General features: G+C 40.8%; 1 protein-coding gene across 1 annotated transcript in view; it reads right to left on the bottom strand.

Annotated features, from left to right (window-relative positions):
• Positions 1–9,388, bottom strand: part of PPP1R1C (protein phosphatase 1 regulatory inhibitor subunit 1C) — an 80,322-nt gene extending 70,934 nt beyond the window's left edge. The window contains exons 1-2 of the mRNA XM_067549846.1: positions 9,195–9,388; positions 6,309–6,369 (exon numbers count right to left, since the gene is read on the bottom strand). Coding sequence (XP_067405947.1) covers positions 6,309–6,369; positions 9,195–9,275 — 142 coding nt within the window. The 5' untranslated portion in view covers positions 9,276–9,388. The remainder of the gene's footprint in view (positions 1–6,308; positions 6,370–9,194) is intronic.
• Between the last annotated feature and the right edge of the window lie 6,685 nt (positions 9,389–16,073).

The raw sequence follows: 16,073 nt of genomic DNA on the forward strand, positions 1-16,073 counted from the left end.
AAATATTTGCACTGTAAAAAAGATTTTAAAAAGATTTTTAAAAAGTTGAAACATGAAGGGGCGTAAAAATGTTTAGCATAACTGGCATGCAAATACCTTGCAACACCCGAACTACAACACAACAATGTCATGCACATGCCTGTTCTCACTTTCAGGTGACATTGTAAATAAGAAGTGGCAGCATTATCTCCCGTAAATGTAAACAAACTTGTTTGGCTTAGATATTGGCTGAACAAGAAGTAAGTCTGAGTGGACTTGTAGGCTCTAAAGTTTTATATTGTTTTGTTTTTGAGTGCAGTTATGTAAAATAAAATTCTACACTTGCAAGTTGCACCTTCACAATAGATTGCACTACAGTACTTCTATGACGTGAATTGAAAAATACTATTTTTTTTTAATCTTTTTTACAGTGCAAATATTTGTAATAAAAATAATAATTAGGGCTGTCATGTGCATGTCATGCATGTGATTAACTCAAATTAACGCATTTTTTTAACCAACATTAATCGCACACCAGGGCACCATGCTCAGGGGGGCACCACTGCATGCCTCTGAGGCAGGGGTGCCCCTCCTCCCTGCTACACTGCTGCTTCTGCCTCTTCTCCCCTGCCCCCATGGAGCCGGATACTGGCCAAACTAGTCCAGATCATGAGCCTGCCTCCTGTCTGTTGTGCAGAGCAGGTGCAGAGGGGCAGATATCAGTTGTCCCCATCCCCCCGCCCGTGTACCCAGTCACCGCTGAGCTGGGGTCAGGGAACCAGGGGGAGATGTCTGCTGCTTTTCCTAGTTTAGGAGTGAATCACAGCAGCGGCTGATAGCTGAAAAAGCATTCAGGCTCCTGGGTGCTCTACTTAAAGAGACAACGCTCACCCAACACACACACACACACACACACACTTCCTCCCAACACCAAAAGTATTTAAATAAATGGTATTCTACTATTGTTAAATGGCGTGATTCAAACTGTGCTTAATCGTGACTTTTTTTAATCTCACGATTAATCGCGATTAATATTTGTAATCTTTTGACAGCCCTAATAATAATCCATGCATCATAAGGACAGGATAGCTCATGATTATGCCATGGTTGTGAAAGCAGGTTGTATACAGAGTTTCTGTTGCTTTCAGCAACGTTGTCACAAGATACCCAAAGAAGAATCAAGAAAGCTTTGCCCAATCTGATCTGAGGCCCTAATTTAGCAAAGTATTTGTATGTTTAACTGTAAGCACATGCTGAAATCCCTCTCGGCTCAGTAAAGCACTCAGGCACATCCTTAAGTGTCTTGCTAAATCTGGGCCTGAATTCTTGGACCCAATATCTACGTATCATTTAATTTTCACTATTGCATATTCCATAACTTCCTTTTTTCTCTTTGTCAACCATCATTAATTTTATGCAAAAATTTATTTAAAAGAAAGAATATGATGTTTAGTAATAAAATAATAAGGTAAAAATTAACATTAAGAATTAATAAAAGATCATCACCCTGGACTCTTAAATGTGTATTGAACCTGAGCTGATGTCATTCTCACAGCCCTACAGCAGGACTGAGGAAAGACACAAATGGAGGGATAGCTTGCAAGGTAGAAGCTGTGCCCAGAGACACTCCCTGAAGTGGCTAAAGGAAAGGAGGAAGTGGATCTGAGGACAGAGTCTTGTTGAGAGGGTGGTTATTTCCAGCGTACTATAACCATGGGGATCCTGCTCCTGTGAAGACTTTTGAACAACTAAATAGAGTGTAGAAATTATGGCGTGAGGCAACTAAAATAATAATAATAGTATTGACACTCAAAGTATATTGTGTGAAGAAACACTTTGTTAGCAGCTGCAAACGTCTACCTGCAACCATACCAACTAAATAATGTCAAGTGTATACAACAAAGGAGGAAACTTTGGAGACTGAAATTCGGAGTGCAGCAAAGGGTGTTTAGCTGTGAAGGGAACTTTGCATAGGACTGACCTATAATGTGCATTGCTCTCCCCAGCTGTTTTAGTCCCTGGCTTTCATAAACATCAAATTTACCCCAAAATTAAAAATAAAAGTACACTAGCATACATAGTAAATAAAATAATGTGCCAGCGCCTCAGCGGGTGTCAATGAAAAACATACCTCCTTTGAAGTCATAGGTCAAATTCTGTTTATTATTGCTAACTTCCTACTACAGTCAAATAGTATTGGAGGAATGCCCTCCATCAAAAAGCAGTCTCCAGGATGCATTTATATGATGCTGAGTGGGGGGTATTTTTTAACTTTAATTTTGTTTTACATTTATGTTTTGACCTCCACTTGAAATGCTGTAGGTGTTGAGAGTTTAAATCTGCTCCTTTGCAAATTATGAATGCAATTATATGTGACTATATGATGGTTCCAACAGAGTGTGCAGGGGAAAATACACCAATCAATGTTCCCGTATGCTGTATGTATTTCTTGAAGCCAGATCCACTAACAGCCTTTAAATCATTTAATGTGGTCTGGTGTTCACTGTCTCCTTGGATGTAAATGTTGAGGAAGCCAAATAGCCTAGTCTTATAGTTTCTGAGAAACTGCCATTAGTTAAAAATTATTTATCCTGAATTATCATTCCATCTTCACTTTAGTGTTAAAGCAGAATGACCTCTACTTACATCATTGCAGATAGATTCCTGTTTTAGTACTGGAATTCATAGTAGACAAAAAGGACAGATGAAATGGCTCAGGAAAAAAAAAAAAGAAAAGCAACTCTGACCTTGGACCATTTGTACAGCACAACTCAGATTGAATTTATTATAAAGTTCTGAAAGGTTCAAATAAGTTTTGTTCCCCTCTGGTGTCTGGCGGGGCCTGCAACCAGACATGCCAAAATACCACAAAACTTGTGCTCTGATCAGCTGCAATTGGAAGCAGACGCACCAGAAAACGTGCAGGAGAGCCTGTTCTTACAAGATTTCTATCTCAGTTTTTCAAAGGATTGGCAATCTGAATAAACTTTGGGGAGGCATCCCAACCTTTAGAAGCACATCCAGATCTGAACTCCAAACCCTTAGAAGCAGGTCTATCATTCGACTATTTCATCTTCGTTAGAGTAGTGTAGACCAATGGATAGTGCATAAGACTGGGGGTCAGACCTAGGTTCAGGCTCAGCCATGCACTGACTCGCTGTGTGACTTTGAGTAATTTACTTAATCTCTCAGTCCCTCGGTTTGCCCACCTGTAAAACAGTGATAATGATGCTTACAAAGCACTTCTGTTGAAGCGTTAAATATTAAATCTGCATCATTATTATTATTATTTTATTAACTGGAAACACATGCACTGATTAATTAGCCGTTATTGGAGAGGGATTATTTTAACAACTCATGGGTGATTCATCCGATTCTGCACAAAAGGCATTTCTAGTCCTGACATTTGGGGCTGGATCCAGCAAGGTGCTGAGTAATGCCTAGACTTGCTCAGAGCCTTTAACTCTCATTGACTTCTCTGAGCAGCAAGGTGCTCAGTGCCTCCAGGAGCCGCTCAGCCGCTTGTAAGATCAAGCCCACAGTGCCACTTGCACATGGATCTAGGCAAGTTAACTGTGTAAGAACTATTTCTAGCAGATCAAAAACAAAAAAGCGATGGAACCACAAAATACACCAACCATCCTTCCCCCAAAGCAGATATTTAGGGTTCTATGTACAAACAAGGGTGTGTGTGTGCCTGTGTACATATAGAAGAAGTCTCTCTCTCTAAACACACACATATAAATCATACACAGGTGCACACACACCACTATACACATGCACACATCAAACATGCACACATAAATACTCACACACAATCGTACCAAGACATGCAGTTTCAGGGAAAGCTTTAAGAATTGATTTTTGAAAATAATTCTAACTGCAAAAAATTCAGAACTGAATAAGACACATGCCTAGTTTAACGAAAGAGCCACGTGCTATGATCTCCTGTACAAATGATTTGAGAGGGCTAATGTTCTTTCTTTGGCATAGTTAAAATGTGACTGATACTTGCTGCAGTACTAAGGAGTCCTAAAAATGATTTATTTGGAGTTGTCTTATAAGCATTGTATGAAAAGAGGTAACAGGCATGCACCAGTTTGTTTACAATAAACTTTTCTGTAAATCAGATAGATGTCTTTACTCTCTGTTTGGTTTTGATATAGTGCTGCACCAGGGATCTGTTTACAAAAGGAAATAAGAGGCTATTTAGAAGGAATTGCGATATGGAACAGTCAAGATCAGTTTGTTTTAAATTAAGGCCTAGCAACCTTGACACTCTGTGTGCCACTGAGTTAGGGAAAGGTCAGAGACTGAGAGCCAGATCCTACAATGCAGCGTGGCTAGTTTGAGCTGCATGGCCAGAGTATTCTGGCCTTGATTCCTATGTGTACAGTTCTGGAAGGATCACCCCCCAACTACCATTGACGTTAATGGGATCTGAAGGTGCCCAGTACTTCTCAGAAAGTGCTCAGAACCTTGAAAGATTGAATCCTAAAAGAACTGAGATGGAATTCCTTTACTTAGAGACTAGTTATAAGTATGGAAACCTAATAACCTAGTAGGACAATGAGAACAAATCTGAATTATTTTTAAAATGTGTTCAAGGTGACATGTATTTAAAGAGGGAAATAATATTAAAGGGGACTGGTAATGCAAAAAGCGAAAATAAATCCAGCTGTTTTTTTTCTGGGCTCCGATGATTCCATGTTTATTAATGCACCTAGAAATTTGCCTAGGAAACCCTTCCCACCAATTCATTTGTGTGTTTCCAGAAAGGAGAGTACCCAATGATCTTTGGTTAGGTTCTTATTTGTTCCCCTACCCTATGGATTTTAGAACCAGTGGCCAATACTGTGGCCTTTATGATCCTGGTCGGTATACAGGATCTACTATTATTGTCCTTATTTATATTGTGACTTTTTAATTTGCTACTTCTTCACAAGAGTTACCTCCACAAGAGTTACCTCCATTTCAGGAAGGTGGAATTGTAGTTCACTAGAAGCAAGGTATCATTTCTAGGAGAACCATTTTCTTTTTCTTGTATATATGTTACTCCTGGGCCCAATTCTGCTACCCTTATTCATGCTGAGTAGTTCCTTACCCCACAGATAGTTCTACTGAGACAAGTGGGATTTCTCACAGGGTAAAGGACTAGCAAAGGTGGTAAGTGAACCCTCTGTTATTATATGGAAAATGAAAGATACTACTGTATAAAACTAATCTGCAAGCTGCAGCACAGCATAAAATTTGTCAGCTGGAATAATGCAATGTTACATTTACAGAAAATGGAAAATAAACCCTGGTAAATGAATATGGGTCTTTCAAATAGCTTTTAAAAGGGCAGTAGTGAAAACTGCTTGCTTGGGAAATTTGTCAACTGCATTATATTGATGGCACAGTAACAGTAAATTGAGCTAATCTTGGATCACTCATCCTATTGACAGGCTTTTATTATGGAGTGGTACTAGTCTCTCCATAGTTAGATAGCTCTCCATTGAAAGCTTGATTTTCAACTTCGAAAGAGAAAAGAACTTGATCATCCTGAAATTGTGCAGGTAAAGAGATTTAATTTATGATATTTTGAAGATTTTGCTATGCTTTACTCTTCAAAATTTTTTCTAGTGCTTTCTTTGGCTCATTGTGCCTCCAAAGCGGGTTGGTCTAGAAAGTCCAGATTTGCATTAGCAGCCTTGTGGAGGGACAGGGATGTGATTGAGCATGTATTGGCCCCAAATAATCTCATCTTTCTGAGAGAAGTCTTTCGGGGAAGGAAAATCTATATAAAGATTTTGTTCCCAGAGCAGAGAGAGAACAAATACCATGTGCTTCAGCGGAGAACTAGAGAATGACCATCCTACCTGGAAGCCCCTAGTTTTAAGTTCTCCAATGCAATTGACTTGGTTCCTTCTAAGAACTGGAGAACCAAGAACTCTATTAGCTTAACTTAACTCCACAGATTCCCCCATAACATCCCATTGTTGAAGAAGAGGGTGTGTGGAAGAGGCAGCTGAGACCATCCCGAAACCACAGAAGCAACTTAGCCTTCATTCCATATAAGAAGGAGATTCACATGTAGGGTGGACTCCTGGCCCCATTAATGTCTATGGGAGTTTTGCTGTTAACTGCAGTGGGGCCAGGATTTTTATAGATTCATAGTTTTTTTCTGTGAACAGACGTATGGCCCATGATCCACTATTTAGTGCTCTGTGCTTAATGCTGAGTTTCTTTTCTTTGAATGCGTTCATTTACCAAAACAATATAGCAAAAGACAAGCCTTTTGTTCCTGTACACCAGTTTTGCAGTTTAGAAGATAGATCGTTACTTACCTGGGGGTGAGTGTTCATTCATAATAACTAGCGATGCTGGTGTGGGCCTTCTTTTCCTGATCTGTGAAAAACACATGCCCAAGCAAAGTCATTAAAGATACCCAATACTCTACAACCAAAACAAAGTCGTCAGGAGTCTTACTGAAGAATAGAAGTGACAAAAGCAAGCTTTACAAGCGTTGTCTTAATAACTGTGAGTGTAATAATGTTCCCAGGATCAGAGTTGTTGGGTGGGATTTTCAAAAATCCCTAAGTGATTAAGGAGTACAAGTCCCACTGAAAGACCAATTGCGGTTCCAAGTTACTTAAGGTATATCTACACTTCACATTTCTTTCAGTGGCATGTACATGTACATACACTACACACCCCACTAGCATGGGTATAAATAGCAGAATAGATGGTAAGGCATTGCTTGAGCAAGTAGAGTAAAGATAGGCCTGGACCCTGCAGGTCAGTACCCTAAACAGAGCTCTACTCACCCAAGCTGTGCCTCTCCTATCTACACTGCTCTTTTTAAATGGTGTCCTGCTACCTTCCTGCTGCTGGATTTTTTTCCTGTTGCAGAGAAAGGCTCCGTCAGTGGGGAAAGGCTGTGGCAGGGGGGAAGCAGCAAGGAAAGGCTCCAGCAACACCCGGATGCCAAGCCTTCCCCCACTCCCTCCCCCTGCCAGAGTCTTCCATTGACGCATGTGGCTACCAACCAGTGTGGACAAAGCCTGCTTTTCACTGTGGCGTGCAGCTACACATACCCTACCTGCCACCACAAGTGGTGTGCAGTGTAGCCGTAGCCTTAGGTGCTCTGGAAAACATAACCCCTTATCTCTACATCTGGAAAAGAATGTAAGTTGCTATGTGATCATGGATTTCTAGCACTGCCATAGTTATCACCAATAATTCACTTAAATATCTTTTTTTAACCCTTTCTTTTATTGATGTTGCACAGACTCTGGAGCACATAAGCAGACCAAAGAAATAATAGATAGATTAGATAGATAGATAGATAGATGATAGTGTCAGTGAATATAGGACCATTAAAAAATTCCTATCAGAATCTATTCCCAAGGCAATTTTTTTACAAAATTCCAATATTAAATACTTCCAAAAGGAAATTTCTTAAGCACACCATATTGCAAATGTTTATATATATAAATCTGAATAATCATTTTATGCTTTTCTTTTTAGTTAAAATCTTCTTAAGTTCTCTCGTGGTTTTACAGTTGCATTAACATCCAATAGGAATGTCAGACAACATGATGTTGGAATAGTCTCCAATAATGGACATATTTGTGAAGAAAGCATTTCTAATCTTTATATCACTGCCTCCAGGCTATTGGCACTTATTCAACAGAATGAGATAGTTTGCTCAAGAATATTTAACCCAGACACTATTTTGAGACCATTTCAGTTTCAATGTGTTGGCCCTTTTTCAATGGCTTAGGCAACATCTGTAGATAACTAGGGCCCAATTCTGCTCTCAGTGGGCGAAATCCAAAGTAATTCAATAAGTTTCAGACAGTTACTCCAGATTCTATTGATTTAATTTCTTCAAACATATAAAATAAATGTATAGGGCACCTATTCCATAAATTAAAATTGCAACATAATCAAAGGACTTCCCATAAATGTAGGGCTGAACTTGTCTCATAATATTTCCTTGTCCAGAGGAATTCAATTAAGAGCCTAATTCTGCAGTCTTTGAAGGCAATAACGTTCATTGGTTTCAAAAGGTGGGGGACCAGGTCTTTGCCCAAGTTAATAGCAGGATCATTCTTGAAGTTATAAATAGATTTTAATACAAACATCTCTAGACAGGTTGAAGGCCTCAGGAAGTTCTTTGCTTGTACCCTCCCGCATCTTCCCTCCCTCCATGTCTGCCAGCAACAACTCATCTCTTCCTGGTAAAGCCCGCCTCCTCTTAGGAGACATTACATCAGAAGATTAAGGAAACAAGATGTCTGTCCTGCAGGTGTAAATGATTACGCTGTCATTCCTCTACAGTGAAATTGTCAAAGCTTGATCACACCTCTGGTGTCATTTAAAACTAGAGTTATCAAAACAACAATCAATGTACAACAGGGCACAGTGCTATAGTAACAGAGACGGACTAGACAAACTAACAGGTATTATCCACCTGTCTTGTAAGATTCTATGGTTATAATTCCTTATATACATGTCTCTATCTATATGTATAACTAATGAGAGTTCTGCCTGTAAGAAATGCAGGATTGGACAGTATATACATTTCCTTGTGAGTCAGATTCGGCTGTCATATATATGTATATCTATAGCTTTGAGTGTGTGTACATACATATATTCACGCATATGGCCACATCCACACACATGTGCTTAAAATACTTAGTGAATAGTAACAATGGTGCATTAAAAGTCTTAAAATGTGGGGCTTAACTCAATAAATTACTGTCTTGCAGCATTCAGATAAGTTGTTCCCACACCAAAGTACATTGCAAGCAGCTATTTCCTAACCAGGCTGTGCAATATTTCCCTTTGACACATTCGATCAAATGTATATTTATTTTGGTGTACATGAAACCATATGTTTCAGCTAACTTTCGCATATTGATTCAGCTTGAAATTAGGTATTCAGATAAAGTGTGCTTATCTCGTGCACAAATCTGTTAAAAGAATAAAGTCAAAGAGCTAATATATACTTAGAAAAACCTGTGTGAGCTAAAATGTGCATTCTTACAATGGGACAGATCCTGCCCTCCATTACAGTGGCTACCCCAGCATAACTACATTGACTTCCATGGATATAATCTAATTTTACACCAATGTAAACGGGAGAAGAATTTAGGCCATGGATGTTACCTATTATCATCCCATACCCTGTCCCCCAGGTAGTGAAAGATACCTGTTTTCCTTACCTGTTCAGCTGCTTCAGGATCTATTTGACTCTGAAATAATGGCACAGCAAATTGGATCTTTTTAGGACTGTTTGGCTCCATAGTAAAGATGAGGAGACTCAGAAGAGAAAAGAGCCCAGACTACAAGAAAGCAGCGAGTTGTTTCTGTGATTATTCCCTGGCGCTCTCCCTAAAGCCACGGAGTGCTTGCTAAGAACAGCTGTAGCTCCTGTGTTAGCAAGTGAATCTGCAAGAGTTGAGCAACCCCTTATTCCATATCCACAGTAATGCCTCTGGCTTGGTGTGGGCCCCCCCCCCCCACACACCCTTCAATTCTTCAGATCCTCTCAGCACAAAGCGGCAAGGAACAATAAGCTAATTGTGCACCAGTTCACTTCTACATATGCCAAGCATTCACTCAGAAGCTAATTGAAAATGCAATACTAGCCTTGCATGACTTGGTGCCCTGGGATTTGAAAAAGAGGCTCTATCCACTGTACATTACTGACTGGCTGCTCAAAAGTGCAATGTAAGCTCCCTCTGAGTATTGCTGATGGGCCCTTAATTATTGATGAACGCAAATCAGGACATTTTGCAATTTTGCGGGGGGTGGAGGTAGCAGTAGGGATGGGTGGAATGTAATAATCCCATCTCTTTTATAGTATTTACAGAATGCCTCCCTCTTCTCATGCATCAAACAGCTCTTCTTTCAAACCCCTTTTAAAAACATGCTTCTTCCAGGAAGCTTTTCAGTGATAATCCTACATAAACAGCTACACTTCCTTGATCCTGACCCATCCATGTGGACCCGCCCCATGTTGTCAGTCTCAGATTTTGGAGCGTAGGCTTTTTGAGGCAAGGACTGTGCCTTCCTCGAAACTTACAGAGCATCTAGCATTTAGCAGAAGTTCGATAAATTATAACAATAATGATACTTTGTGAATCTAATTTGTTTTTACTCTGCATTTAACTGGCATACAAAGCCAGTAGAGGAGGAGGATATTCAGAAATCAGTGACCTGAGCTACTGCTTTGCTTGGACTAGATGGCCACCAAACGGAGGCATGCTATAGCTGTTGCAAGAAAAATGTGTCCTGGGATAAAAACTACAGCAATGGCCAGAGATTCTCACTGAGAGTTCATGGAGCAAAGGAGTGGGTGTGAGCCTGCAGCTGAAAATGATGCAGTCCATCTCCTGTGGCAGGTAGCCACCAGCTATGGAGAAAGAGAGAGTGAGATGACTGAGCAATGAACACTGGTTTAAAGAAGACACAGAAAGGCACAGAGATACACTGAAACATCTTTATCTAGGATGAAGAATAATGTAATTTAGGATTTGAGAATGAGCAATGGACAGATAGATGAGGGACATTGAGCGACTGTGAATGATTTGGATGAGGAAGGAGAGTGACTGCGCAAGATGAAGTGAGGAAACAATTTAGCTCGAGCCAAAGATTAAAAGATTTTAATTTTTAACAGAAGATAGATCTGTATTGCAAAGTTCAGATCTGAACTTTCCCCTAGTTTAACAGCATTTGGATCTGGGGTAATGGACTGAACTAGAGATGCAGGTAGCTACAGAGTTCAGCTGGATGTGAACATCACCAAAAATTCAAAAGCACTTGGATTTGTTTCAGGCCGATCTCTGCTTTTAACACCATGGCTGGGATTTTCAAAAGCACTCTTCATTAGCCTAGCTCTATTCCCATGTGAATCAATGGGCATGTTACCATTTATTTCAATGGGAGCAGAGTTAGAGCATATAGAAAATAAAAACAGAACTAGAAGTAGCCAAAACCTATACTATCCTTAAACACAATCATAAAGTCTGTTTGGCTTAGATGTATATAAGTGAAAATTGTTAATGCAGTAATTGCATACTGTGGCCATGCATTTGGATGTTTACCTCAAGCAGGAAAGTAATGATGGTGGGCTCAGAGGTTAGGGCATTATCTTATACTTGGGTTCAATTCCTTCCTCTGCCACAGTCTTCCTGTGTGACCTTGGGCAAGTCACTTAGTCTCTCTGTGCCTCAGTTTCCCATCTCAAAAATGTGGATAACAATACTTCCCTTCCTCACAGTGATGTTGTGAGGACACATACATTAAAGATTGTGAAGTGTTTTGAGAGCTACTGATGAAAAGTGCTATATAAGTGCTCGGTATTATTATAGAGTCAAATACCCACATTTGCTAGGTAGGTAGGCATGTGCTCCTTAGCAACAACATAAGGGCTGAGAACATGTGTGCCCACGTCGATTGGAAGGTTAATGAAATCAAGGCAATTCACAATGGAAGGAGAAATTCCACTTTATAACAGGCAGGGGTTTCGAAGAATGACTTTGTCCAAAGCATGAAATTACTAGAAAACATGGTAACTGACCCATTTTAATTAGCATCCTGCTAGATTCCAGGCAGCACCTAGTGTAGACAGCGACAAGTCATGTTTAAAAACATACTAGCTGGTTGAGATTTACAGCAGGTGTTGACAAAGCCACTGAGGGATCGTGGTTATCATGACATTAGGCCCAATCCTATACATCCTATTGTGCGTGAGTAATACTCCCATTGAAAGCAATTAGGAATTTTGCCCACTTGCAAGTGGGGAATGCAGGATCTGGAGACCGAGAATACAGGTTTAACTTTCACCCTGAATTTCTTTATTTTTCTGGGTTAGTCCTTGAATGAAATTAATTTTTTAATTCAAATTAATTTATATTTATGCAATATCTGCCGTGTAACATATCTCAAAAACTTAAAGAAATTTCTCTTTATCCTGAAAGATCAAATAAAAGAGAGCACAGCTGGGATTTTGTAACAGCAAGTTTATATAGACCCTCTCTTCCTATATCATCCTCTGATCCAGCAGCCGGATATCCACGCAGGCACAGAGGGCTGCCTGCGTGGATCCAGCTGAAGAATTCGGACCTTCATGCAGAAGAAACGTTTACTTAATTGAGCTCTACAAAAAAATTTGGCTTGTGGTTGTCTGAGTTTTGATGGCTCACATATGTGCTTATTTTTAGGACTTTGTCTTTTTATGACGCCATTGTTTAGCAAAGCATCATTTTCATCTTTCTTTGTATTTACATGATTTTTTAGTCTGAACTCTGGTGATTATTGCCTCTCACGGGGAGGGAAAACTGATCTGATATAACTAGAAATACAAGCCCCTATCAGTCAGTTCGGTGCAGGTGTTTCTTGTGTCAGTGATTTTTCTGGAATATTTAGGGTGACAGGTTATATGGCACCAGCCATTGCCATTAAACTCACACTTTCGTGACTGAAAAGAAAAAAGAAGCAGCACATTATTTCACAGGAAGTTTTGCCAGCACTTCCTCTGCCTTGCAGGCTAACAGGAGGTGCATCCCAGTCCCCGAGCCCCTTTGAGGTGTCCTCCTGCCGTGTTCAGGCCCTTATCCACTGAACACTCAGAATAATACCAGGTATTCTGTCATTAAGGGAACAGTGTGCACACCAGTTCGAATGATTCAGCCCAGGATTATCTCCTGTATAAAACCACAGCCTCTGAGGTATATTTATAGTGAAAAGAATCACAAGTTTACTGTCTAAGATTTAAGAGATAGTGAGTAAGGATCATGGAAACAGATGGGTTACATGGAAAACAAAAGGAGTGCCAGGGCAGTTGCGAGTGAGCGCCTCAAGGAGCATCTCATGGCAACCAGGCTCCGCAGGCCGGTACCAGCAGACGGGGGCATCACCATGACTCACCGGACACTTTCGGGGGAGAGACAAGAGCCCCTCAGGAGCATAGCTGGGAGCTGCCTTGCCAGTGGAGCACTCGGTCATGCAGAGGTGGCCCTGGGCTCAAGCGGGCTAGGTGGGTCCCACCAGCTTCTGATCCACCGGCTCCTGGCAGGGGGTGACAGTTTTCAAACGGTGGAGCGTGTCCCTCTAGGGAAGTGCGCCGCACAGTTTGAAAACCTCTGTGCTAAATGGAAGGCAGAAATCTGAGGGGGTGGGGGGCAGAGAGGAGGAGGAAACGTGACTCTGTGTGACCCCTATGCATCGCCTCTGGTTTGGGTGGGCAATGCCCCCATGCCTCTCCCAATCTCTGTCTCTGCATGACCCTCTCTGTCCAATGTCCCATCTCCAGCTGTGGCCATCTCTTGAAGTTTCAGAGGAAGGAGACAAAGAACCCAGAATACACTGGGTGAAAAACTTCCTCCCTGACCCCTGAAAGTGACCATTTGATGCCCTGAATCATAAGATATTAGGAACATCAGACATGAACCAGAAGGGACCCCAAGGCTGCCTGTTTTATTTTGGGAAGTTCTATGACATGTGATATACAGGAGGCCAAACCAGATGATTGCTATTGTCCCTTTTGGCCTTGGAATCTATGAAACCTCACTTCTCTGATGGCTAGAAACCTTCTTCTAATTTACACACACCCACACCCACCCCCCTTATAGTAAGCAATCACATCCTCTCTCTGCCTTTGTTTTGTTAAGATAAACAAGCCAAGCTCTTCCAGTCTTCTCTCATAATATAAGGCTTCCCATTCAACTGATCATCCTAGTAGCTCTTCTCTGTACCCGTTCCAGTTTGAATTAATCTTTCTTGAACATGTACACAGAACTGTACACAGTATTCCAAATGAGATCCTACCAGTGCCTTGTATTAAGGCATTTATACTTCTCTATCTCTACTGGCAATGCCTTGCCCGATCATCCGAGGATTGCATTTGCCTTTTTTGCAGCTGCATCACACAGGTGGCTCATGGTCATCCTGTGATTAACCAGCGCTCCCAGACAGCTGATAAACCACAATTTCATTTTGAAAACTCCAGCATTCAGAAAAACACTAACAACCAAAAAAGGCCAATCGGTCAAATATGTGAGACTGACAGAGAGGTGAGCAACTGAGGTCTGTGCTCATCTGGGGAAGTAAATTTGTTCTTTTGACTACACCTCAAAAATTATTAGTATCTAAATGACTGAAGCCTCTCAATTAATCATGATCTTGCCATTTTACCAGTCATACCCTTTCAGTAAATTTCCAGTGCAATGCTTCCTCTTTTTGAGGCTAGTCTTAGGGTCTAGGTTTATTGCATGTTGTAGCATAAGATGTTTATTATAAATTAGGAGTTTAACTAGACTTTAATAGGGTTTTCAAGAAGTATAACATACAATAATACCCTTATAGCCAGTTAGCAGAGAGTCTATCAAAAAGAAACATTCATAGCAGCGTTCAAAATATTAAGGGGACCTGACTCTGAGCTCATCTATACCTGTGTAACCCCTTCAGCTTCATTGACGTTACATGTAATTTGTGACACTATCAGTGAGATCAGCCCTTAGCCTCCAGACAACGAGGACTTGCAATGGCCTGAATGGTATCCTTGATTATAGCTAAAAGTGTAGGTAAGCACTGCCAAATCTTTAGCTCATCAGCTGACAGCTGTTTTTAATACTCTAGTTGCACTTCACTGTTTACTGTTTTAGTTTCCTGCATGATTCAGCTAAAACTGCCCGGAAAAGAAAAAAAAACAATTTTGCAATAATAAAAAAATCAACATTTAATTTAAGGATATTTCCCTATCTGTTATACTGTGGCTGAGAACCTGCAGACTGGATGTGATTTTTTTTCATGCCCCTTACTGTAATTGCCCATTATTAAAGTATGAAACTTTATAACTTTCATTCAATGTGTTTTCTTTATTCTTTTGGGAGATGTATTTGCATTGGCTATAGATTTAGACCACTCCATATTTGTAAAAATGAAACAACAAACATTAACTTTAAACACTGCAACCCTAAAGGGGTTTTGACCTCTGTTCTCATTCCAGACCTTTCCTTTGGCCTTTGTCCTATCTGCTGAGCCTGGGCCTTATCTGACTAGAGATTTTTAGGCCCCACATTAGTAAGGTGGAAGAGCAAGGACCACTCTGAAAATTACAGTTCTAGAGGCTTCACCTTCAGGGAGCATGACCCAATTTCTCTGAAACTGATGCAGGGAAGTGTAAGTTACACGTCTATGAACCCCCAAGGTCTTTTGTACTGCAGAGAGGATTCAGCTTGAGGGAGCGCAGGTGTTGTTTGCACTGAACCTTCTCTCAGGGTTCATGCCAGGGGTCAGCTTTAATTCCCCCTATAGCTATGTAGCCGCTCCATTCTGCTAGGGCCTATGCTGGCTTTGTAAAGCCTTATGCTTCCTCTCTCCTGGTGTCCTATTCTAATGATCCATGCAAACGTTTTATTAACAAATACAAAAACGTTCCTGTGATGTGATTCTGGGGTCTTACTGTCATGGCCAATGCATGGATATCCACAGCACAACCCCTTCCTTTGTTGGTTATGGATTGAACATGGAGAATGAACTACATACTCACCCCGACAGATGATGCCTCTAGAGATGAGGACACATTGGCCGCATGGTGTGGGGAAGCCTGCTGTACAGCTGCCTATGTTGTACCTGGTTGGTGAATAAACACATTTCTTTCTCCAGGGCTCTCAGTCTGGCATTTTCACGATCACTAAATTCAGACACAAACACATTAAAAACAGCTAAGCATGCAGGCTGGTTCCCAGTCACACTTGGGACATGCTGTTTTCAGATTTGTGTGCATCTGCCCACTGGAAAAAAACAAAGGATTTAAATGCTGAAGAAGTGAGAGTGTAGAGCAGATGGTGTCTGTTTTGTCAGCAATAAATGCTGTGGCAGGCCGGCAAAGTTGTAGGCTAGAAATCTTTGAGCATACACAGAGGCCAGTGTAACATATCAAGAGGCTTTTGTTCATCCAGTAGCCGCTTGACTAGGTTTCTCCTGAAACATCTTTCCTTCTTCAGTATTTCTCCATTATGCTACAAAGTATCCATGCATATCTGTGTGCCTCACGAGTACATGGATTTATGTGTTAGCTGACTAGGAATTGCATT

Source organism: Emydura macquarii, unplaced genomic scaffold (genome assembly GCF_026122565.2).
Source record: "Emydura macquarii macquarii isolate MOO-44397 ecotype Brisbane River unplaced genomic scaffold, CSIRO-AGI_Emac_v2 contig_1253, whole genome shotgun sequence".
NCBI classification, from domain to species: Eukaryota; Metazoa; Chordata; order Testudines; family Chelidae; genus Emydura; species Emydura macquarii.